The following is a 26564-nucleotide window of genomic DNA, read 5'->3' as shown; positions in this document are numbered from 1 at the left end:
CTTGGACACTGCCACTGTCAGAGCAGCGATCTGCGTGGAGAGTGAAGCAAGGGTGCTCGCCGAGATACACGAGTCAGCCTGGAGCCTGCTGATTTCTCCAGTGATCTGGGAGAAGGCAGTGCTCAGCTCAGAATGGAGTTGGGTGAGTTGAGTGCTGTGGTCCTCTACCACTGCCTCGAGAGATATAGGGTTCTGGGGCTTAGGGGCTAGAGCTGCCTGAGGGATTGCCTGCCCCTCGGGTTTGCTTTGGCTCATTCTGGCTTCGATGTTCTGTTACGTATCTCGAATGTCTTTAGCCTCCTACCTCTCGTAGTGAGAGGTGCAACTGAATCGAGGAGACTAGATATGGCCAGATTTAAGTCACTAGTGAAATATTCAACAGAGTCAGTTACCACAGTGAAAGGAGCCAAGACGTCAGGCAGCTGCTGGCCAAATGTAGCTGCAGTGGAGGGACCAATGTGGTGAGTGGCAATTACATCTGTGCTGACATTAACTGGACAGGCCAATAATGATTCAAATGTGATGAGAAAGTGATCAGACACAGCAGATGTGGTTGGCAAGACATTCAGATCAGAAACGGCTATCCCTTTAGATAAAACCAAATCAAGGGTGTTACCACTGCATTGAGTCGACTCTTGAACAAACTGAGTGAACCTAAAAGTGTCAGCTAGTACCAGAAAGGCTTTACTTAAGAGGATCAGCAGCCTTATTCAGATGAATATTGAAATCAAGAATTAGAATCTCATCAGAGTGAGTAACAAGGCCTGAGACAAATTCTCCAAGAAATAACGAGTAACAGGCAGGAGGCCGATAGATTATCACAATTTGGACTGAGCCGAGTCTATTCATGGCTGAGGGAGATGGACCAAGAATAAGAGACTCAAAAGACTGGAATTTAGATTCAAGTCTAGAAGTCAGATTGAAAATAGATTTAGATATTAAGGCAACACCCCCACCTTGTTTATTTGCCCGAGCTACATGGGCACAAGTATAGTCAGGTGGGGAAGCTTCATTTAAGGGAAGGAAAACATTTGGTTTCGGCCATGTTTCACATAACCCAATCATATCAAAACTGTGTTCAAGAATCAGATCATTTATTAGTAAGGCTTTGGTAGACAGTGATCTGATATTTATGACACCACATTTAAGTGTCTTGTTGAAGTGATCAGTAGAAGGCAGAACTTTAGAGCTACCAACAGGGGAAAGATTAATTGTGTAACCATCGTGATTTGCACAAGACAGTGAGTGTTACATATCTCGAATGAAGACCAGAGGCCAGTGTAGCGAAACCCAAAAGGACAGACAGACAGAGAGCACCGGGATAACCCGAAGGGCGGTTTTAATGCAGGAAAAACAGACGACACTGCCACAGGGATGGTAACAGGGACATCTCAGGTGGGGGTAGTTGAGACAATGTGCGTGCGCCTGGCTACCAAAGTCCGAATCCGTAGAGCGAGGGCTTGTTCGAGGAAGTCCGGATCCGAGATCCAGGAAGTCAAGTCCGAAAGGAGGGGACTAAGGAGAGAGACACGGAGGGACATCGCTGGAAAACGTGAAGGTCGCTGGGGACGAGGAGCGAGGGAGCCGTGGAAGTGGCGGAGGGAGAGTCGCGGGGTTCGGTACGTCGAAGCCCGTAGAGACGTTCCGGGAGGCTTCTGGTAGAGGGCTGCCTGATGGCCGCAGGTGTGCCGGATAGATGATGGCAAACACCTGGTGCAGCGCGAGCCAAGCGCTCGGATGTTTCCGGCACGTCCGCGCTGGGGGCGGGGCTTGAACGTGCCGAGGGGGCAGCTCGGGGCGGTGTAACCACAACAGTGAGTGTGTGACTAGTATTAACGCCATCGTAGTTCTGCGTTCTCGCCAACAGAGGGCAGCATAATCGCTGCATCTTGCTCTTTTTCCCTTTGATTAATGCGGGCGACTCTTGAGGCTGGGAGAAATCATTTTCAGTAGATGGATTTGGCTCTTTTTTATTGTTTCAACAATGCAGGGCCATTTATAGTAACATGCGCACACACACCTATCTATGCATACACATTTATACAGATTGGTCACAAATTTCAACTTATTTTAGTTCTTGTCTTACCCTTTGAAATAGCTAGCTGGTGTCAGGATCCACCAGTTCCACCAGTATCTGCCACAACACCTTGAGGATAATTTGACAGCATTGCTAATAGCCCTGTGATGGCCTGGCGGCCTGTCCAGGGAGACAGGGTGTCTCCCCCCTGTCCAGGGTGTCTCCTCCCTGTCCAGGGTGTCTCCCTGTCCAGGGTGTCTCCCTGCCTGCCGCGCAGCGACTGCTGCTGGCATAGGCTCCTGCGTCCCTGCGACCCTGGCAGCAGGATAAGCGGTTCGGATCATGGCTGGATGGATAATGCAGGCGACCAGAGCAGACAGATCCCCGTGGTGAAATCTTTATTAGGCTTATCACTTTCTCTAAAGTTCACGAACAAGTACTGTATTTTGGATTTTACACTAAGAAGACTCCTGCTCTTGAGGACCAAAGTTTGACCGGTGAGCGTCATCTCTTTCTGTGTATTTTGCTGATCGAAGCTCCGCTGAGTTTAACGCCGAGTCATGTTGCTAATAGCTTAACCTAGCTTATCATGCTAGCTACTTTTTCTCACTGGTGTATTTATTTGGTGGCTATGTGCAGCATTGTGTATTTTCGTTAAGTATGGTAGAGATCCTCAAGACCAGTCGGCGACAGACTGTAGGTGTGTGTGGGATTTAATGTTTGAGTTCATGATTTATTCTTTAAAACAGAGTAGCTAATGTTGCTGTGTTGTATCGTAAGCTAGATGCTAAGCTACTCTGAGTTACTTCGTCTGGTTTTGTGCGTTGTGTTATTGCAGCTGAGTTAATTCATCTACACAGTTTTATGTATGGCGTCGTTGTGTCATTGAAATCCTATTTTCATAGGCAGAGAAAAGGTATTGTACGGTACAGGTCCGGAATTTAAAAGAAAAACCAGACGCTAATGTAAGAAAACAGCTGCTGTGTGCAGGCTGGGTTCTTACACCCGTTGTGAGACAAGATGGCGAGACAGGGCCCAGGCCAGTGAGCCTCGCGGAGCAGAGGGCAGGCCAGCACGTGCAGGGTGGGGCTGTTCCGCTTGTGCTCCATCGTGTGTCCGGGCAAAGGGACACACGCTACTACTTCTACTCATAGATCTTTGCCAAACAAACCCACACTGCCCGGGCAGATGGACGCTGACTGAACACTGACTAAACGCTGACTGGACGCTGACTGAACACTGACTAAACGCTGACTGGAGGCTGACTGAACGCTGACTGAACGCTTACTGGAGGCTGACTGAACGCTTACTGGAGGCTGGCTGAACGCTGACTGGAGGCTGACTGAACGCTGACTGGAGGCTGACTGGAGGCTGACTGAACGCTTACTGGAGGCTGGCTGAACGCTGGCTGGAGGCTGACTGAACGCTGGCTGAACGCTGACTGGAGGCTGACTCAACGCTGACTGAACGCTGGCTGAACGCTGACTGGAGGCTGACTCAACGCTGACTGGAGGCTGACTGAACTCTGGCTGAAAGCTGACTGAATGCTGACTGAACCCTGACTGGAGGCTGACTGAACGCTGACTGGGGGCTGATTGAACGCTGACTGGAGGCTGACTGAATGCTGACTGGAGGCTGACTGGAGGCTGACTGAATGCTGACTGGAGGCTGACTGAACGCTTACTGGAGGCTGACTGGAGGCTGACTGAACACTGACTAAACGCTGACTGGAGGCTGACTGGACGCTGGCTGGAGGCTGACTGAACGCTGACTGGAGGCTGACTGAACGCTGACTGGAGGTTGACTGGAGGTTGACTGAACACTGACTAAACGCTGACTGGAGGCTGACTGAACGCTGACTGGACGCTGACTGAACACTGATTAAACGCTGACTGGAGGCTGACTGAACGCTGACTGGAGGCTGACTGGAGGCTGACTGGAGGCTGACTGAACGCTGACTGGAGGCTGACTGAATGCTGACTGGAGGCTGACTGGAGGCTGACTGAACGCTGACTGGAGGCTGACTGGAGGCTGACTGATCGCTGACTGGAGGCTGACTGAACGCTGACTGGAGGCTGACTGAATGCTGACTGGAGGCTGACTGAACGCTGACTGGACGCTGACTGAACGCTGACTGAACGCTGACTGGACGCTGACTGAACGCTGACTGGAGGCTGACTGGACGCTGACTGAACACTGACTAAACGCTGACTGGAGGCTGACTGAACGCTGACTGGAGGCTGACTGAACTCTGACTGAACGCTGACTGGAGGCTGACTGGAGGCTGACTGAACTCTGGCTGAACGCTGACTGAATGCTGACTGGAGGCTGACTGAACGCTGACTGGAGGCTGACTGAATGCTGACTGGAGGCTGACTGAACGCTGACTGGAGGCTGACTGGATGCTGACTGAACGCTGACTGGAGGCTGACTGAACGCTGACTGGAGGCTGACTGAATGCTGACTGAACTCTGGCTGAACGCTGACTGAATGCTGACTGAACGCTGACTGGAGGCTGACTGAACGCTGACTGGGGGCTGATTGAACGCTGACTGGAGGCTGACTGAATGCTGACTGGAGGCTGACTGAATGCTGACTGGAGGCTGACTGAACGCTTACTGGAGGCTGACTGGAGGCTGACTGAACACTGACTAAACGCTGACTGGAGGCTGGCTGGACGCTGGCTGGAGGCTGACTGAACGCTGACTGGGGGCTGACTGAACGCTGACTGGAGGTTGACTGGAGGTTGACTGAACACTGACTAAACGCTGACTGGAGGCTGACTGAACGCTGACTGGAGGCTGACTGGAGGCTGACTGAACACTGATTAAACGCTGACTGGAGGCTGACTGAACGCTGACTGGAGGCTGACTGGAGGCTGACTGGAGGCTGACTGAACGCTGACTGGAGGCTGACTGGAGGCTGACTGGAGGCTGACTGAACGCTGACTGAAGGCTGACTGGAGGCTGACTGATCGCTGACTGGAGATTGACTGGAGGCTGACTGAATGCTGACTGGAGGCTGACTGAACGCTGACTAAACGCTGACTGGACGCTGACTGAACGCTGACTAAACGCTGACTGGACGCTGACTGAACGCTGACTGGAGGCTGACTGGACGCTGACTGAACACTGATTAAACGCTGACTGGAGGCTGACTGAACGCTGACTGGAGGCTGACTGAACTCTGGCTGAATGCTGACTGAACGCTGACTGAACGCTGACTGCACGCTGACTGCACGCTGACTGGAGGCTGACTGAATGCTGACTGAATGCTGACTGGAGGCTGACTGGACGCTGACTGGACGCTGACTGAACGCTGACTCAACGCTGACTCAACGCTGACTGGAGGCTGACTGAACTCTGGCTGAACGCTGACTGAATGCTGACTGAACGCTGACTGGGGGCTGATTGAATGCTGACTGAACGCTGACTGAACGCTGACTGGAGGCTGACTGAACGCTGACTGGAGGCTGACTGGAGGCTGACTGAATGCTGACTGGAGGCTGACTGAATGCTGACTGAATGCTGACTGGGGGCTGATTGAATGCTGACTGAACGCTGACTGGAGGCTGACTGAACGCTGACTGGAGGCTGACTGGAGGCTGACTGGAGGCTGACTGGAGGCTGACTGAATGCTGACTGAATGCTGACTGAACGCTGACTGAACGCTGACTGGAGGCTGACTGAACGCTGACTGGAGGCTGACTGATCTCTGACTGGAGGCTGACTGAATGCTGACTGAACACTGACTGGACGCTGACTGGAGGCTGACTGGACGCTGACTGAACGCTGACTGGAGGCTGGCTGAACGCTGACTGGAGGCTGACTGATCGCTGACTGGAGGCTGACTGAACGCTGACTGGAGGCTGACTGATCTCTGACTGGAGGCTGACTGAATGCTGACTGAACACTGACTGGACGCTGACTGGAGGCTGACTGGACGCTGACTGAACGCTGACTGGAGGCTGGCTGAACGCTGACTGGAGGCTGACTGATCGCTGACTGGAGGCTGACTGAACGCTGACTGGAGGCTGACTGAACGCTGACTGGAGGCTGACTGAATGCTGACTGGAGGCTGACTGAACGCTGACTGGACGCTGACTGAACGCTGACTGAACGCTGACTGAACGCTGACTGGAGGCTGACTGGACGCTGACTGAACACTGACTAAACGCTGACTGGAGGCTGACTGAACGCTGACTGGAGGCTGACTGAACTCTGACTGAACGCTGACTGGAGGCTGACTGGAGGCTGACTGAACTCTGGCTGAACGCTGACTGAATGCTGACTGGAGGCTGACTGAACGCTGACTGGAGGCTGACTGAATGCTGACTGGAGGCTGACTGAACGCTGACTGGAGGCTGACTGGATGCTGACTGAACGCTGACTGGAGGCTGACTGAACGCTGACTGGAGGCTGACTGAATGCTGACTGAACTCTGGCTGAACGCTGACTGAATGCTGACTGAACGCTGACTGGAGGCTGACTGAACGCTGACTGGGGGCTGATTGAACGCTGACTGGAGGCTGACTGAATGCTGACTGGAGGCTGACTGAATGCTGACTGGAGGCTGACTGAACGCTTACTGGAGGCTGACTGGAGGCTGACTGAACACTGACTAAACGCTGACTGGAGGCTGGCTGGACGCTGGCTGGAGGCTGACTGAACGCTGACTGGGGGCTGACTGAACGCTGACTGGAGGTTGACTGGAGGTTGACTGAACACTGACTAAACGCTGACTGGAGGCTGACTTAACCCCGACTGGAGGCTGACTGGAGGCTGACTGAACACTGATTAAACGCTGACTGGAGGCTGACTGAACGCTGACTGGAGGCTGACTGGAGGCTGACTGGAGGCTGACTGAACGCTGACTGGAGGCTGACTGGAGGCTGACTGGAGGCTGACTGGAGGCTGACTGAACGCTGACTGAAGGCTGACTGGAGGCTGACTGATCGCTGACTGGAGATTGACTGGAGGCTGACTGAATGCTGACTGGAGGCTGACTGAACGCTGACTAAACGCTGACTGGACGCTGACTGAACGCTGACTAAACGCTGACTGGACGCTGACTGAACGCTGACTGGAGGCTGACTGGACGCTGACTGAACACTGATTAAACGCTGACTGGAGGCTGACTGAACGCTGACTGGAGGCTGACTGAACTCTGGCTGAATGCTGACTGAACGCTGACTGAACGCTGACTGCACGCTGACTGCACGCTGACTGGAGGCTGACTGAAGGCTGACTGAATGCTGACTGGAGGCTGACTGGACGCTGACTGAACGCTGACTCAACGCTGACTCAACGCTGACTGGAGGCTGACTGAACTCTGGCTGAACGCTGACTGAATGCTGACTGAACGCTGACTGGGGGCTGATTGAATGCTGACTGAACGCTGACTGAACGCTGACTGGAGGCTGACTGAACGCTGACTGGAGGCTGACTGGAGGCTGACTGAATGCTGACTGGAGGCTGACTGAATGCTGACTGAATGCTGACTGGGGGCTGATTGAATGCTGACTGAACGCTGACTGGAGGCTGACTGAACGCTGACTGGAGGCTGACTGGAGGCTGACTGGAGGCTGACTGGAGGCTGACTGAATGCTGACTGAATGCTGACTGAACGCTGACTGAACGCTGACTGGAGGCTGACTGAACGCTGACTGGAGGCTGACTGATCTCTGACTGGAGGCTGACTGAATGCTGACTGAACACTGACTGGACGCTGACTGGAGGCTGACTGGACGCTGACTGAACGCTGACTGGAGGCTGGCTGAACGCTGACTGGAGGCTGACTGATCGCTGACTGGAGGCTGACTGAACGCTGACTGGAGGCTGACTGAACGCTGACTGGAGGCTGACTGAACGCCGACTGAAGGCTGACTGAACGCTGACTGGAGGCTGACTGAACGTTGACTGGAGGCTGACTGAACGCTGACTGGAGGCTGACTGAAGGCTGACTGAATGCTGACTGGAGGCTCACTGAACGCTGACTGGAGGCTGACTGCAAGCTGACTGGAGGCTGACTGAATGCTGACTGAACACTGACTGAACGCTGACTGGACGCTGACTGGAGGCTGACTGAACGCTGACTGGACGCTGACTGAACGTTGACTGGAGGCTGACTCATCGCTGACTGGAGGCTGACTGGAGGTTGACTGAACACTGACTAAACGCTGACTGGAGGCTGACTGAACGCTGACTGGAGGCTGACTGGAGGCTGACTGAACACTGATTAAACGCTGACTGGAGGCTGACTGAACGCTGACTGGAGGCTGACTGGAGGCTGACTGGAGGCTGACTGGAGGCTGACTGAACGCTGACTGAAGGCTGACTGGAGGCTGACTGATCGCTGACTGGAGATTGACTGGAGGCTGACTGAATGCTGACTGGAGGCTGACTGAACGCTGACTAAACGCTGACTGGACGCTGACTGAACGCTGACTAAACGCTGACTGGACGCTGACTGAACGCTGACTGGAGGCTGACTGGACGCTGACTGAACACTGATTAAACGCTGACTGGAGGCTGACTGAACGCTGACTGGAGGCTGACTGAACTCTGGCTGAATGCTGACTGAACGCTGACTGAACGCTGACTGCACGCTGACTGGAGGCTGACTGAATGCTGACTGAATGCTGACTGGAGGCTGACTGGACGCTGACTGGACGCTGACTGAACGCTGACTCAACGCTGACTCAACACTGACTGGAGGCTGACTGAACTCTGGCTGAACGCTGACTGAATGCTGACTGGAGGCTGACTGAACGCTGACTGGGGGCTGATTGAATGCTGACTGAACGCTGACTGGAGGCTGACTGGAGGCTGACTGGAGGCTGACTGAATGCTGACTGGAGGCTGACTGAATGCTGACTGAATGCTGACTGGGGGCTGATTGAATGCTGACTGAACGCTGACTGGAGGCTGACTGAACGCTGACTGGAGGCTGACTGGAGGCTGACTGGAGGCTGACTGAATGCTGACTGAATGCTGACTGAACGCTGACTGAACGCTGACTGGAGGCTGACTGAACGCTGACTGGAGGCTGACTGATCTCTGACTGGAGGCTGACTGAATGCTGACTGAACACTGACTGGACGCTGACTGGAGGCTGACTGGACGCTGACAACGCTGACTGGAGGCTGACTGGAGGCTGGCTGAACGCTGACTGGAGGCTGACTGATCGCTGACTGGAGGCTGACTGAACGCTGACTGGAGGCTGACTGAACGCTGACTGGAGGCTGACTGAACGCCGACTGAAGGCTGACTGAACGCTGACTGAACGTTGACTGGAGGCTGACTGAAGGCTGACTGAATGCTGACTGGAGGCTCACTGAACGCTGACTGGAGGCTGACTGCAAGCTGACTGGAGGCTGACTGAATGCTGACTGAACACTGACTGAACGCTGACCGGACGCTGACTGGAGGCTGACTGAACGCTGACTGGACGCTGACTGAACGTTGACTGGAGGCTGACTCATCGCTGACTGGAGGCTGACTGGAGGCTGACTGGTGGCTGACTGGTGGCTGACTGGTGGCTGACTGGACGCTGACTAAACGCTGACTGGATGCTGACTGAATGCTGACTGAACGCTGACTGGAGGCTGACTGGATGCTGACTAAACGCTGACTGAACGCTGACTGGAGGCTGGCTGAACGTTGACTGGAGGCTGACTGGAGGCTGACTGAACGTTGACTGGAGGCTGACTGAATGTTGACTGGAGGCTGACTGAATGCTGACTGAACGCTGACTGGAGGCTGACTGAACGCTGACTGGAGGCTGACTGAACGCTGACTGGAGGCTGACTGAACGTTGACTGGAGGCTGACTGAATGTTGACTGGAGGCTGACTGATCGCTGACTGGAGGCTGACTGGAGGCTGACTGAATGCTGACTGAACACTGACTGGAGGCTGATTGAATGCTGCCTGGAGGCTGACTGGAGGCTGACTGAATGCTGACTGGAGGCTGACTGAACACTGACTGGACGCTGACTGGACGCTGGCTGAACGCTGACTGAACGCTGACTGGAGACTGACTGAATGCTGACAGAACACTGACTGGACGCTGGCTGAACGCTGACTGAACACTGACTGGACGCTGGCTGAACGCTGACTAAACGCTGACTGAACCCTGACTGGAGGCTGACTGAATGCTGACTGAACACTGACTGGACGCTGGCTGAACGCTGACTGAACGCTGACTGGAGGCTGACTGGACCCTGACTGAACCCTGACTGAACACTGACTGAAGTCTGGCTGAACGCTGACTGAACTCTGGCTGGACGCTGACTAAACGCTGACTGAACCCTGACTGGACGCTGACTGAACGCTGACTGAAGGCTGACTGAAGGCTGACTGAATGCTGACTGGAGGCTGACTGAACGCTGACTGGACGCTGACTGAACACTGGCTGAACTCTGGCTGGACGCTGACTAAACGCTGACTGGACGCTGACTGAACGCTGACTGAAGGCTGACTGAATGCTTAGTGAACACTGACTGAACGCTGACTGAACGCTGACTGGACGCTGACTGAACGCTGACAAAGTATTTTTCCTTTTGTTGGCCAGTTGTTTTGTTGTTTCTATACATGTGCACTTGACACTAAAATCTTAGTACTTACTGGCGATGGTTGTGAATAAATGTTAATTGTTATGCTGCCTTTCTAAAACCTCGTCCTTGTTTCTTCTGTCCTCCTTGAGCGTACCTAACGTTCCCATTGCCAACACATGCAGCCTGCACGTTCTGACGTTATGGTGCACAAACTGCATATTCATTCCTGTGCCACGTTTGGCCCTTTGTAAGCACTACATCATCATTTGTGGCAAGCCAGCCAGGAGGATTAAAGGGGCATCGACTAGGTTTTAAAACACTTTTGAGGTTAACATACAAAATACAGATTATTACAGGTTATTATTATACGTGTAGAGAGTAACACAGAAAAAATACAATATGGCTATTGAACAGACTTATGGCATTCATACAAAACGATCTGTTTGCATTGTTGGTTTGACCAAAACAAACACTGATAATGACATCGTAAGTTCTCTACATGGGATTGTAGCTAAAGTAGTGAGGCTTTAAAACACAGAACAAGAGAATACAGTCATTGTAGAGTTTGATTCTGAGTTTGATTGGTTCGGCCACCAAACAGGACAGGGACAGACTACAACAGACAGTTAGGTCTGCAGAGAAAATCATTGGTGCTAACCTGCCCTCCATTCAGGACTTATACACCTCCAGACTCAGGAATCAGGCAGGCAACATCGCTGCAGACCCATCACACCCTGGTCTGGTCACAACCTGTTCCAACTCCTCCCCTCTGGTAGGCGCTACAGAGCACTGTACCCCAAAACAACCAGATATAAAACAGTTTCTTTCTGTCATTCAAATGAACGCTTAACACTATCAATAAATCCAACTATGTTGTATATACTGTACTGTACATGTTGTACATACTATACTGTACATGATGTATATACTGTACTGCACATGTTGTATATACTGTACTGTACATGATGTATATACTGTACTGCACATGTTGTATATACTGTACTGTACATGTTGTACATACTATGCTGTACATGTTGTATATACTGTACATGATGTATATACTGTACATGTTGTATATACTGTATTGTACATGTTGTATATACTCTACTGTGCATGTTGTATATACTCTACTGTGCATGTTGTATATACTGTACTTTACATGTTGTATATACTGTACTGTGCATGTTGTACTTACTGTACTGCACATGTTATATATCCTCTACTGTGCATGCTGTATATACTGTACTGCACATGTTGTATATACTGTGCTGTACATTGTATGTATACTGGTACTCTGTCATGTCCATCTAGCTCAGGCATGTGTATGTCAGTAAGCTGCTAACATGTATATCAGCATCTCTGATATATTCTCTGCACCACTGCACCTTATTACCTCTTATTTCACCTGTATGAGTCAGTCCTTGTGTATATGTGTGAAGGTTGTTGTGTTGTAGTCTTGTTATTCTATGTTAGGTACACTGAGGGGGCCACTAAACCAGAGTCAAAATGTATGTGCAAACCTGCATGGTCAATAAACATGGTTCTAGGCAACCGGGTAGTGTAGCGGTCTATTCCGTCGCTTACCAACATGGCGATCGCTGGTTCAAATCCCCGTGTTAACTCTAGCTTGGTCGGGCGTCCCTACAGACACAACTGGCTGTGTCTGTGGGTGGGAAGCCGGATGTGGGTATGTGTCTTGGCCGCTTCATTAGCGCCTCCTCTGGTTAGCCGGGGCGCCTGTTCGGGGGTGAGGGGGAACTGGGGGGAATAGCGTGATCCTGCCACGTGCTACGTCCCCCTGGTGAAAGTCCTCACTGTCAGGTGAAAAGAAGCGGCTGGCGACTCCACATGATCGGAAGAGACATGTGGTAGTCTGCAGCCCTCCCCGGATCAGCAGAGGGGGTGGAGCAGAGACCGGGACGGCTCGGGAGAGTGGGGTAATTGGCTAAGTACAACTGGGGAGAAAAGGGGGGGGAAATCAAAAAATAAATAAACAGGATTCTGATTGTGATTGACATAGTTACTAGTCATAATGTGAGGTTTACTTGTCTGACTGTGCGTCATATCAGGTAAGGAGAAATATTACACACATTTAAACCTCAAGATAACACTGCGTGTAAGACCTTCACTTCCACACAAACCACCACTCTGTTCTTCACCAATACCTGACTAGCACACTGGTGTCCTGTACATCCTGTAATAGTCCTCTATAATAAATCAATCTGTGTGTGTGTGTGTGTGTGTGTGTGTTGTCAGGCGTGTACACTGGCTAGGAGAAATGCTGAAGTCTTCCTCAAGTACATCCATCGTAACGGTGTCACCATGGCAACCATCTCTGGCCACAGCGTGACAGGGGTTGCCGAGGTTACTGGACATTCTAGGGTTCCTGAGCAACAGGTCAAAGGTGAACACACACTCAGTTACTCGCACAAATTTCTTCACTCACAACCAAAACAATAGTGCAGCATTTCTTAATGTAACCTAGATGTAAATATATGTGTGTGTGTGTGTTTGTATGTGTCTAAATGTGTGTGTGTGGGTGGATACCTGTGCATTTGTGTATGCTTTATTTGTGTTTGTGTATGTGTGTGTTTCTGTAAGGTATTTTGAGTGAGTTGCTCCAAAGAGAGAACAGAGTTCTTCATTTCTGGACTTTGAAGAAACGTCGACTGGACCAGTGTCAACAGTTTCTAATGTTCCAGAACCACGCCAAGCAGGTATACACACACACACACACACACACACACACACACACAGAGTATCTTTCAACATTGAAGAACTTAACCTTCATTGTGCCAAGCACGGACAACAAAATTGCAGGTGTCAAGCTCAAAATGGTGCATACATAAGAAATATAAAAGATCAGCAATAAAAAGTAGAGTCCAGAAAATGTAAGTGTAAAATATAAGCAGTGTACGATATAAAATTACAGTTAACGATAAAATACAACTTATGAGGTGCAAAAACATCAGCAAAATGTAGTGAAGGTGGGGTGGACAGCTAAGGTGGGGTGGACAGCTAAGGTGGGTGGACAGATGTGCAGGGACTGAAAGTGACGTGAGGGAATGGTGCAGGTGGCGGACAGTGGCGGCGCAGCAGTCTCGTCAGACTGAGGACATGTCTGAGTTCATTACTGCAGTGGTTCTGTCACCCCCCCCCCCCTTTGGAGGAAGAAACATTTTCATGCCCCCCACCCCAACAAAATGGTGACAAAATGAGCCAAGTTTAACTTTATTTAAATAACCACAAGGTCATGAACATTCCTTTGACTTTTCTTTCAGTAATTTCTGTTGTGCAAATAATGAACACAAGTCCCACTTTACTTTATCAAACCGCTTTTATGACGTGTGTCACTAGATTGCTCCATCTGTGTGTGCTTTTTCAAAAACAGAAAAATTAAACAAGATTTAAAAATCCTTTTGCTAGAACAATAACAAAGTTCAGTCTGTTCAGAAAAAGAACAGATCAAGATATTTGGGAAAAACGATGAGCAAGTCAGTTTGTGACAGCTCAAGTCTCATCACTGCATTAGTGCTGCAGTGAATGACAGGGATGTCTGATGGGTTAGGCAGGCAAAGAGAAAACAGTAGACAAGGGAATTAGCAGTCAGTGTCATTGCTCGGTGGACTGGCGCAGGTAGATTTGCAGGTCTTTACCTAATTTGATCTTAACACAATGAGGGCTGACACACAAGGGCTGACACTTCAGCCTATATCAAAACTCAAAACAAGTTTTAAATCACTTCCCAACCGACTGCAGTGTCCTGTGTTCAACATTAGAGCTTGTTCTGCTGGGTTTAGTTCAATCTCTCTTACAAGCTGTTAGTGAAAATCCCACCCCCGTCTGATTTTCACAACAAAGGAAGCAATAGAGGGTGCGACCTGCAACAGCTGACCCAGCAATTGGAGCTCAGAGAGTGAAACTAGCAAGTGCTCAGCCCAACAAAAGAAGCAATAGAGGGCGTGACCCGCGTCTGCTGGCCCAGCTATTGAAGCTCATAGAGTGAAACTAGCAAGTGCTCAGCCTATCAAAGCCTGTTAACAGCCTAAATCCGAATCCACACTCAAAACAAGTTTTAAATCATAGATTCAGAGCTTGTTCTGCGGGTTTAGTTCATTCTCTCTTGTAATAGTGTTCGAGTTGTGGATGAGTTGGCAATCATGTGTGAACAGTGCATAAAGGAGGGGGCTCAGCACACAGCCCTGGGGAATACCATTAGTCAGGATGAGAATGCAGGATGTGTGCTTTCCCAGTCTTACAGTCTGGGGGCGGTTGATGAGGAAGTCCAGTATCCAATTGCATATGGAGGGAGTTAGTCCTAGTTTGTGCAGTTTGTCGACCAGCTTGTTTGGTATGATGGTGTTAAACACCGATCTGTAATCAACAAAGAGCATCCTGATGTAGGTGTGTTGGGGCTTTCCAGGTGAGAGAGAGCTATATTTAGAGCCACACATCTTGGTCTATCTACAGTGCATCTGGAAAGTATTCACACCCCTTCACTTTCCCAACATGTTGTTATGTTACAGCCTTATTCCAAAATGGATTAAATTCCTTTTTTTTCTCAGCAATCTACACACAATACCCCATAATGACAATGTGAAAAAAGTTTTGTATACATTTTTGCAAATTTATTAAAAATAAAAACTGAAACATTGCATGTACATAAGTATTCACACCCTTTACTCAGTACTTGGTTGACGCACCCTTGGTAGCGATTACAGCCTCAAGTCTTCTTGGGTATGAAGCTACAAGCTTGGCACACCTATATTTGGGGTATTTCTCCCATTCTTCTCTGCAGATCCTCTCCAGCTCTGTGAGGTTAGATGGGGAGCGTCGCTGCACAGCTATTTTCAGGTCTTTCCAGAGATGTTCAATGGGGTTCAAGTCTGGGCTCTGGCTGGGCCACTCAAGGACATTCACAGACTTGTCCCGAAGTCAGTACTTCGTTGTCTTGGCTGTGTGCTTAGGGTCGTTGTCGTGTTGAAAGGCAAACCTTCGCCCCAGTCTGAGGTCCTGAGCGCTCTGAAGCAGGTTTTCATCAAGGATCTCTCTGTACTTTGCTCCATTCATCTTTCCCTCGATCCTGACTAGTCACCCAGTTCCTGCCGCTGAAGAACATCCCCACAGCATGATGCTGCCACCACCATGCTTCACTATAGGGATGGTATTAGCAAGGTGATGAGAGGTGCCTGGTTTCCTCCAGACGTGACGTTTGGCATTCAGGCCAAAGAGTTCAATCTTGGTTTCATCAGACCAGAAAATCTCGTTTCTCATGGTCTGAGAGTCCTTTAGGTGCTTTCTGGCAAACTCCAAGTGGGCTGTCATGTGCCTTTTACTGAGCAGAGGCTTCCGTCTGGCCACTCTACCATAAAGGCCTGATTGGTGGAGTGCTGCAGAGATGGTTGTCCTTCTGGAAGGTTCTCCCGTCTCCACAGAGGAACGCTGGAGCTCTGTCAGAGTGACCATCGGGTTCTTGGTCACCTCCCTGACCAAGGCCCTTCTCCCCCGATTGCTCAGTTTGGCTGGGCGGCCAGCTCTAGGAAGAGTCCTGGTGGATCCAAACTTCTTCCATTTACGAATAATGGAGAACACTGTGCTCTTCGGGACCTTCAAAGCTGTAGAAATGTTTTTGTACCCTTCCCCAGATCTGTGCCTCGATACAATCCTGTCTCGGAGGTCCACAGACAATTCCTTTGAATTCATGGCTTGGTTTCTGTTCTGACATGCACCGTCAACAGTGGGACCTTATATAGACAGGTGTGTGCCTTTCCAAATCATGTCCAATCAATTGGATTTACTACAGGTGGACTCTAATCAAGATGTGGAAACATCTCAAGACTGATCAGTGGACACAAGATGAACCTGAGCTCAGTTTTGAGTGTCATCGCAAAGGGTGTGAATACTTATGTACATGCAATATTTTAAGTTTTTTATTTTTAATAAATTTGCTAAAATTTCTACAAAACCTTTTTCACTTTGTCATTATGTGGTATTGTGTGTAGATTGATGAGGAAAAAAAGGAATTTAATCCATTTTGGAATAAGGCTGTAACATAACAAAATGTGGGGAAAGTGAAGGGGTGTGAATACTTTCCGGATGCACTGTATGTCATTCTTGCTGTCCTTTTCATACAGCTGAGTTTGTCCAGTTTATTTCATGATGTGATTATAATCCATGAGGAGAACTAACTGATGATAAATGAAACAATCATATCTCTTCTCTTCCTTCCCTTTTAAAAGGAGCGCGCTGCATTGTATTTTGTCAGTTTGGTGATGGAAGCAACGGAGCAGTCTAAATTTTTCACACATTTTTAATCAATTATCTGACAGAAATAATAGGGTTCGATCCGCAAATATGAACGTCAGATCTATTTTATCAAATATTACTCACCTGCCTTTACATGAATTTTGTCTGTGTGGTGACCATCGAAGTATAAAAAGAATAAATAGACCTATCCTCCACCATCTTTCTGTTAACACAGACGGGGAGGTGTAATTCCAGTAGTTAACCATTCATGAAGCCTTTCAGAAAGTAGAAGCCTATGCCTATGGAGAGATGCATGGTGTGCTGTTGACCTGCTCCGAGCTGGCAGGCCACCATAATGACAATGGCAGACATCCTAACACTTTTGTCCTCCAGCACACGCCCAATCACCAAAATACCAAGAATGCCACACAAAGAGAAAATACCACTCCCTGGATTTGCACCTGTATGGAAATACAAACAAGTCCTATAACAAAGAGACTTTAAATCTGTTCACTGAATGATAGTTTTCAAACTGAACCTGGATATTTTACTACCTGGATAATTGAAATGAATCTATGTTGATGTGTCAGAATGGCTGTAGATCAGGTGATCTGTCAACAGAAACATCCAGTTTAACGTTGTGCTCATTCACTCAGACTAAACCAGTTCTGAACACACCGGTCAGGACGTGTCTCTAAATAAGGTTACAGTCCAATCTGGGCGTCTGATTGGATAATCAGACATTTCTGTCTTAACTGGGCATGTCCTCCATCTCTCCTCAGGCACTTGATTGGCTGCAGCAATCAGGTGACCATTATCTGTCCACACACACGTCACCAGGGGCAACAGTCGCCGAGACACAAGAGCTGCTGATGCAACACCGCGAGTTCTGTGTGTCGGCCAAGGTGACAAAACACACGCACCTCCTTAAATCCTCCTTCTTTAACACCTCCTCTATAACTCCTCCCTCCTGATTCCTTCCTCAAAATTGCTCCGTAACTCCTCCTCCTAACGCCTCACATAACTCCTCCCCCCACTAACACCTCATTACAACTCATCCCCACCCTAACTTCTCCCTCATAATGCCTCCCCGTAAATCCTCCCACGTAACTCCTCCTAACTCCACCCCCACCCTAAAGCCCCCCCCATAACACATGCCCATAAGTCCTCCTCCTCATAACGCTTCATAATTCCTCCCCATAACTCCTTCCTTACTTCTCCCTCATAATCCTCCTCATAACTCCTCCCATAACTCCTCACAACTCCTTCTCATAAATCCTCATCATAACTCCTCCTTCCTTACTTCTCCCCCATAACTCCTCCTCCTAACTCCTTGGCATAAGTCCTCCTCATAACTCCTTCTCCATAACTCCTCCTTCCTTACTTCTCCCTCATAACAACTCCCTCCTCCATGTCTCATTCAGTTCAGTCTCACATACTGTTGTGATTGTCTTATAGTTTTGTCATGACCACTAAATGAAGCTGTGACAGAAAAGGTCCATTTGGTGAATCAGCGCTAGCTGAAGGTTGCTGTTTATAATATTCATTAATAACCAATTTATATTTATAACTCATGTTAATATCTAATGTTTATCATTAACAACAGTCAAACAGTCAAATGACAGGGTGTGTGCTCAGTGCTCAGGGGGTCTTTTAAAGACTGTCAGTGAATACAGATCAGAAAATGATCCAAAAGTAGAAGTGGTGTCAGGACTGCCGCCATGCAGGGAGGCAACAGCGGCCGAGGACAAAGCAGACAGACAGAAAGGAGAGCAAACAGGCTAGCAGGAGACAGAAGAGAAGGAGAGAGAGAGACTGGCCAACGAAAGACAGACAGGCTGAGCTGTCAAAGTTTAACATTCAGAGTCCACCAATATGTCCACTCTATTTCGTTCGTCTATCTATCTCTGTCTGCTTCTCACTGTCTGTCTGTTTCCTGTCTCTCTCTCCCAGCATACACAAGAGAAGGTGCATCTGTTGATCCAGTTAGCTGAGAGCATGCTAGCGAAAGGACATTCCCACCGGGCTGAGCTGCGCCGCTGTGTGTCCTCTGTGGACAAACGGTACCGCGACTTTACCATGAGGATGGGACAGTACCGCCACCTGCTGGAGACTGCTCTAGGAGGCTGCACCCAGGTAACGCTTGCGGATGTGTATGAAAGTGTGGGGATTTTTCCCGTTTTCTATGTTTATTCATGTTTTGTCTGTTGCATTGGAGAAAACCTGACACTACACATGTTGGTAAGTACTGAAGAGGGGCCCTTTAATTTTCTTCATTTGTTTTTTATTTTATTTTTTCTTACTCTTCATGTGTCCCAGTCACATCTTCCTAGTAAACCTGCTAAAATGTATTTCAGCATCTCTGATATATTCTCTGCACCACTGCACTTTATCACCTTTTATTTCACCTGTATAAGTCAGTCCTTGTGTATATATGGGAAGTTTGTTATGTTGTAGTGTTGTTATTCTATGTTAAGTACACTGAGGGGGCCACGAAACCAGAGTCACGTTCCATGTATGTGCAAACCTGCATGGCCAGTAAACATGATTCTGATTCTAAACATAATCCCAGCCTGAGAACCGGGTTGGGCTCCTCGTGCTTTAAACAGTAGAGATGGACTAAGGACTGGGGTCCATATTTCTGTATGGTGTTTGGTTTGTTTGTATTAAAGAATAATTTCTGGCATCCGGGGAGTGTGGCGGTCTATTCTGTTGCCTACCAACACGGGGATCACTGGCTTGAATCCCCGTGTTACTTCCAGCTTGGTCGGGCATTCCTTCAGACGCAGTTGTCTGTGGGTATGTGTCCTGGTCGCTGCACTAGCGCCTCCTCTGGTCGGTCAGGTTGCCTGTTCGGGGGGAGGGGGAACTGGGGGGAATAGCGTGATCCTCCCATGTGCTACGTCCCCCTGGCGAAACTCCTCACTGTCAGGTGAAAAAGAAGCAGCTGGCGCCTCCACATGTATCGGAGGAGACTTGTGGTAGTCTGCAGCCCTCCCCAGATCAGCAGAGGGGGTGGAGCAGCAACCGGAATGGCTCGGGAAGAGTGAGGTAATTGGCCGGATACAATTGGGAAGAAAAAGGGGGGGGGGTCGCTTCTTTGGTTGTCACGTCTGATCCACTGGCTGGACATTTATTCTGGTTGGCCAAGTTGCCATCTGATCTGGATGTTTTCAACTTGTTCAGTCTCTGAGTTGACAACATCAAGATTGAAAATAAGCAGAGATTGGTGTTGAAATGTGGTGGACTGTCCCTTTACTGTCCTGTACGATGTCCATGTTAGGACAATAAAGACCTGGAGCTGGAGCTGATCCCAAACAGCCTGTCGGATTCTGACCCTGAAGTCAACCTGAGTGACCCCAACCATGAGATCAGTGACGAGAAGAGACGCTCCGCCCGCAAGAAAGAGTGAGTCTTAGTCAGTGGTTCTCGATCCAGTCCTGAGGCCCTCCTGTCTACTTGTTTTCTCTTCTACCACGTAGTTCATTACATTCAGCTGTTGTGATTAGATGGAAGGAATACCTGAGACAACAGGTGAATGTAATGAACTGCATGGTGGAGCAGAAAACCAGCAGAGAGAGAGAGCGTGAACGGTTCTTTTCTTCCATTTTTATAATCATGTAGTTAATGAGATCAGTAGATTTCCCTGTTTTATTAATATAAACTTCTAAAACTTTGAACTCTTACTAGGCTAACATATTTTAACTAGTTTGTTATATTCTAACTAGTCCTTCATACATGAGTTTCTCTGTTTATGTGGCTAAATGGACATAGGCTCAAATGTATTACTCATTATTAGACATTATTAGACTAGTAAGAGTTAAAAGTTTTAGGAGTTTATATTAATAAAACAGGGACATCTAGTAGTAGTAGTAGTAGTAGATGTGCCAGTTTTATTAATATAAACTCCTAACTAGTCTAACATATTTTAACTAGTCTGTTATATTCTAACTAGTCCTTCATACATGAGTTTCACTGTTTATGTGGCTAAATGGACATAGGCTCAAATGTATCTCACTATTAGACATTATACTTTCACCCTGAATTTGAGTCTCCTAAATAAGTTTGAATCTTTATTATGTAGCCTAGTCCACATATCTACTCTGATTTAATGAGCGCAGATTTCTCCCATAGGTCATACTGACATAAACCGTAATGGAAATAAATTCACAGAAGTTCCCAAAAAACAAATTCTCTCCAGTTATAGAAAAAAATGAATTTGGCAAATACAAAACAACATTAACTGTGTCTTGCATGTGCCAGTGCTGTTTTCAAACCCAACTTTTCAGGAGGGAATGAATATTTTTTCATCTAACTATATACTTACATACTTGAATTAAATTACATACTGTAGCGACCCAAGTGGATGGCCACAGTATAGCGCTTTGTTCTGTGCGAAGGATTATGGGGGTGGGAGTAGGTCTTTGACAGATGACGTCACACACAAGCGCTCTGAGTCAGCCGCCATGTTTCTGGTATTTCTGTGGTAAACGTTGTACTCTACTTGGAGCATTTTCCTTTCATTCGCTTTCTTTTTTTATCTCTAAAATGGTGATAAAGGAAGACACACAACAGACACACACATCTGAGAATCCACGTTGAAAGGGTCATCGGAAATGTTTGTCAGAAGTATAAAATCTTAACAGGAACCATACCCATCAACATGATACTTCCATGTGAAGGTGAGACAGTCACATTTTTAGTTGAGATTGTCACCATCTGTTGTGCGCTGACAAACCAATGTCCAGCTATAGTTTAAAAATGTGATGTGTGCTGATGTTAAGCTCAGCCTTTAACTGCACCATTCAAATGAATGCAGCTGTAATATCAATCAAACATGTACATATTCAGGTAAAGGATCTGAATACTTGCACCATCGTCACCAACAATAAAGTTGAATAAGTTGACTTTTCATAAATGTGTTCTTGACTCTTTCCTTGTTATCAGCATTTTCACAGCCAGATGACATAAGGAAACCAAATGTTATCCAAAGTGCATGTATTGAAGTTCCTTTAATTATGTATTTACAAGTATCTGAAGTTCATCTACACAATACAAACAAATAAGTACAGTACATGCTTCTGTAACATAAGCAACGTAAACAAGTTTTTCTAAACATCTAAGCATCGTTTGCCCTGTATGTATGGCAGATGTGTGTGTAAGAGAGACATAAGTAAAAGAAAGAGCGTGTCTTCTTTGGTCAGTCAACTTGCAACAGAAGGCTAGTCCATATCTAAATAACGCAAAATAATACAGCAATTCAGATAAAAGAAGACACTCAACTAACCCTAAACCTCTGTCGGATCTTTGGGGTGTTCTTTTTTGATTCCCTGCAGGAGTAGAAATCCCTTGAAGTGGCATCTGTCTTGCACCCTTAGTGAAGTAACAGCCTACAAGTTCAGGGAGACACACATGCTCAAAGAAGTGCTGTGCCTTTTTCAAAAGAGCACTCCAGAACTGTGGGTCAGGCGCAACACGCAATACAGCGCAGTCTTTTGAAGTCCACAAAACAAAGTCCCAGTACTCTAGATCAGCCACAGACATTTGTGTCTGGACCTGCATGTAGTATGGACTACCCTTCTCAAGCTGTAGCTCTCCGTCCACTACTTCCAAACAGAAGTGTCTGTCATTGCATGCCTCCTTGACAGTGCTCTCATGGTGCTTGTATGGGCACTTTATCAATGCAGCCTCTTCCACAGCAAGTGCACTGCACCATCCCGTCTGGCGATGCCCCAACCTGAGGAAACTTTGGGTTTATGATGAAGCCACACTCAGTCATCTCTACATCACTGTGATGTTTCTCAGCCTGCACTCTATACTGTGTTCTTGCATTCTCCTCATTTTGTCTTCCCCATGCAGTAGCAGCACATTTGTTCAGAGGACTGGTGTTGGGATAACAAACTGCTTTCACTGTAGACAGTGCAGGCTTGTCAGACACAAAGACTGAATGCATATTTGATGCAGTTATCCTTCCAGTGCGGAAGTGATGCCAAGACGAGGATTGGTGCTGCTTTCTGGTCTGTCTTTCAATGAAGTGTGCCTGCTCAGGTGAAACATCTACCTTACTTGCCAAGGTTTTGCAGTGCAAGCTCAAGACAGAGTTCACTGCCATCCATTTTCTCATCACGGAGCGCAGCGAATCTGGTGCTGAGAATGGCTGCACAGGGTCTGCAAATGCATCACAATAACCGGGCAAATTCGACAGAATTGTAGCTTTCAGGGATACTTTCTGCAGTTGTGCAAGATATGACGCCCACTGCTCCTGTTTAGCAATGCCGAACTTGCAGGTGTTTGAAGTCCTTAGAGCAGGCGTGCTCTCTACCTCACCTTCCAGGAGTCTATTCAGAGACTTTCTTTTCGCTTTGGCAGAGGTGAAATCAATTCTGTGCCCTGCCTCTGCTCCCACCTTTGTGATGTTGCTCGGTATCATCCAGTATGCAGGTTGGCCAGTCACTGTTTTGGTCTCCTTGCATCTGACTACCGCCTCCAACTTGAACAGCATAGCTGCCACGTGTGTGCATGTCTCGGCTATGCCAGCCAAACATGAACAGTGACCTGATGTTATAGCCCCGGATGAGTTGATGATGGCCCATGGCTTGAGAGGTGTGTCACTCAGGTGTTGCGAGTGCAAGACCTGTAGACAAGACAGGTAGACAGGGGACAACAGGATTAGCTCATTTTTGCCTCCTGTTTGACATTTGTCCATGTTCAAAATAAACAAAACAAACAAAACATAATCAGGCCCCGAAGATAGTATAACATGACTATATCATCATTATTACAGCCATGGGCATAATTTCCTGTGCGTCCCCCTTCTCCCCCCACTTTTTACAGTCTGAAAATCCTAACTTAGTCAGTGATTGTGCTAGCTAGCTGATGTTACCTCAATCATCGAAAATGCTAGCCATCTGATAGACGAAGTTAATGCAAGCTAATGGTAGCGGGCCTTATTTTAAAGGTAAGTTAGCTAGCCGGTAACGTTAGCTAGCTAGTGAATATGGTCCTCGGCAACCCCGAACGAGCCCAAAAATGTTCTCAAAAAGTAAGCTAATGACCCTCCCTCCCTAAAGTTTCGCCCTTGATAACACTCCAAATGTGTAATACATTTATAATATCTTACTTTTAATGGGAAGAAAATGGAAGTTAAGGCTACTATGCTAAGCACAAGTTTCCTTGATTTAAAGCTAACTTTAGCTTACCTAGCTTGTCGCAGTGATCCGGTCGAAATATAAACAATTCCTGCACCCAGCCACTGGTGAAATGTCCGTGGGCCTCAAGAGATTTGTAATTTCGGAATTGTTCACAGGTATAAGCACTTGTACCGTAAACAAGATAGTTGGTGATATCAAGGTACGAGGTTGGAGGCAGCAATGCGGGGTCAGCACTCCACCGTTTTGCGGGCAGGTCGTATGGATCAATGTTGTTAATTGACGACAATTTCTCCAAATAACGATCCCTGGCATCCTTGCTAAGTTTGTCTTGGTATAATATCCTCTCTGCTTTTTTATGCTTCTCCATGGCTACTGTCGAGGTATCATTTGCTATCCCCTCATCCGAGTCCGTTAATGTGAAGAAAAGACAGTCGAGACGTTTCTGGAGATAATTCCGCGGTTTATTATTTTGACAGATATCTGGAGACACAAACAGCCAATCCTCCCTATGTATCTGTCTTTCTTTGTGTGTGAGCTTCTTTATATGCTAAACCTCCCTTGTTCATGCGTCACACATGGCCTTGAGTTTTCTTACCGACTTGTTTTACTTCTCTACAATATCCCTTCTGTCTGCATAACCCCCCCCCTCTCTGTTAGCTATCCCCCTTTTGGGTAGGGAGAGTTCATCCTCTTTTGACAATTCGTGTCTACCTTGAGGGTCTCTCTGTTCCAGACTTCTTACCTCCTCTCACTGACAAGCATTCCTATCTAGCAAGTAGCAAGTAATATAATTCACATAATGACATTTAGTTAACTCACCGTCGTTTGATATATATGGTTTATGGTTCCAATAATATTTTAAGTAGTACATTTCCCCCTTTTGATCTCCTACCGGAGATCACCAACTCAATCGTTTAATATCTTCATCTAGGTCCCTTTCCACAGGTGTCAGTACCAGAAGGGGCATCATGGGAGGTGGAAAATCCCCCTCTCGACATTCAATTGCTGTAACTATTAGTCGGTTAATGAGAGATCTAAAGCATGGTATGAAACAACAGCCACAGGTAACCAAAATTCCCATAAAAACGGCTAGGGATACAAATAATGACATGATCAGTCCCTTCCATTTTCCAAAGAAGTGAGTCATCCATTTTTCAAAAGGATTGCTAATACCCGAATGATCGTGCATAGTTTTTGAAAGGGTACGTAGACCCTCTAGGGCCCTGGTCACTGAACCGTCAGGGGCTGTGTTATTGGGGATAAAGGTGCAACACTGATCTCCGAACATTGAGCATATGCCCCCTTTTTCAGCCAGCAACATATCTAAAGCCATTCTATTTTGTATAGTCATCAAAGAAGTGGCCGCCAATTGTTCCGACAACTCGGCCACAGCATCTCGCGTCAAGTTGGCCAGGCGGAGTATATTGTAATGTATGTAATTGATCCGGTCAACGTTTTTATTAGGAGAGACGGGAAAGAGGGCACTAATGATGGGCATACTCTCAAATCCGGCAGCGACTTGGTCGGCTATCTTATATTCATCCGGCACTCCTCGGGGGATGCCTATTGCGTCAACATACGTGGGGCCCCCTTTTGATAAGTCAAAACTATGGGCCATTGCTTGCCTCCGTCGCCTCCCCCACCGTCCCCTCTGCTGCCTCAGCCCAATCAGGGTCACAGGTAGAGAGAGACGGGCAAGGGCGCATCGTCCAACCCAATCGGCTGGGAGTCGGGGCCTAAGCACGGTGCCTCCACAATACCAAAACAAATCGGCCCGGTGATAGTGCATGTTGGTGACGTTGGTCCATCCCGTCATATTAATGAGGTGTTTACACCAGTCTATCGGGATCTCGCTGACATTAGTGCCAGAGTCATTGTGATTTAGAAAACAGGTGAAGTTACTTTTTACCGGAACGAAGGCGGGTGGTATGACATCCTGATTGCCTTTCGCCTGGACCAACGGGTACACACGGTTCAGGCTAGAACAATTGTCAGTGGCTGCATTCATCATTATGGCAATCAGACAATAGAAACCCATGGCATCATGGATATAAGTTGGCGCGGGAACCGTAATCAGCACAGGACGGGCCGAAGAGCAGGCCACGCAACCCTCCATCCCTCTCTCTGCTGCTGTTGCGGCCAGCCATTCCAACCACATATTTTTACCCGTGTACCCCGTGACGTAGTAGACTATGTCGGACGGGTCTATCTTTTCGGGGTTGACCCTTTTTACTACATCATATTGGTCTGGCCCCGCCCCTTCACCTGTGATGTTGGCGTGCCGGCTTTCCTGGGGAGCGACCCATGTGACACAGAAAAAACTCTGTGTCCACCCCTGCTTGGTCTAGGCCTATGGTATACAGGGTGTCATTGACTCCTTTACGCGGACACATTTCTAATAGGCCAGGCCCTTCGTCATTCCCTGTACTGGCAGTGTGCCCCGCCAATCCGAACTCGATCCCTTTCTGTCGGTCAACTGTTTTTTCTGTCGAGATCATAATGGTCTTACCATCTCTTCCTAATTGAACTTTCATATATTTGCCGTAATTTTCTTTGCGGTGACTCCCTATGTCCCCTGTGTACGCGTCTACATAA

The 26564-nt window shown here is 48.0% G+C and overlaps 1 protein-coding gene across 1 annotated transcript in view; it reads left to right on the top strand.

Moving 5' to 3' along the window:
* The window catches only part of kalrnb (kalirin RhoGEF kinase b), a gene marked incomplete at its 5' end in the record, with an annotated part of 412121 nt that overhangs the window by 183237 nt on the left and 202320 nt on the right, over positions 1-26564 (top strand). Inside the window, 5 exons of the mRNA XM_056301536.1 lie at positions 12829-12976; positions 13174-13289; positions 17601-17723; positions 18772-18954; positions 20102-20226. Of these exons, the coding sequence (XP_056157511.1) occupies positions 12829-12976; positions 13174-13289; positions 17601-17723; positions 18772-18954; positions 20102-20226 (695 nt within the window). The remainder of the gene's footprint in view (positions 1-12828; positions 12977-13173; positions 13290-17600; positions 17724-18771; positions 18955-20101; positions 20227-26564) is intronic.

This window comes from Lampris incognitus, chromosome 21, assembly GCF_029633865.1.
Source record: "Lampris incognitus isolate fLamInc1 chromosome 21, fLamInc1.hap2, whole genome shotgun sequence".
NCBI classification, from domain to species: domain Eukaryota; kingdom Metazoa; phylum Chordata; class Actinopteri; order Lampriformes; family Lampridae; genus Lampris; species Lampris incognitus.
This window is presented reverse-complemented; position numbering and strand designations above follow the sequence as displayed.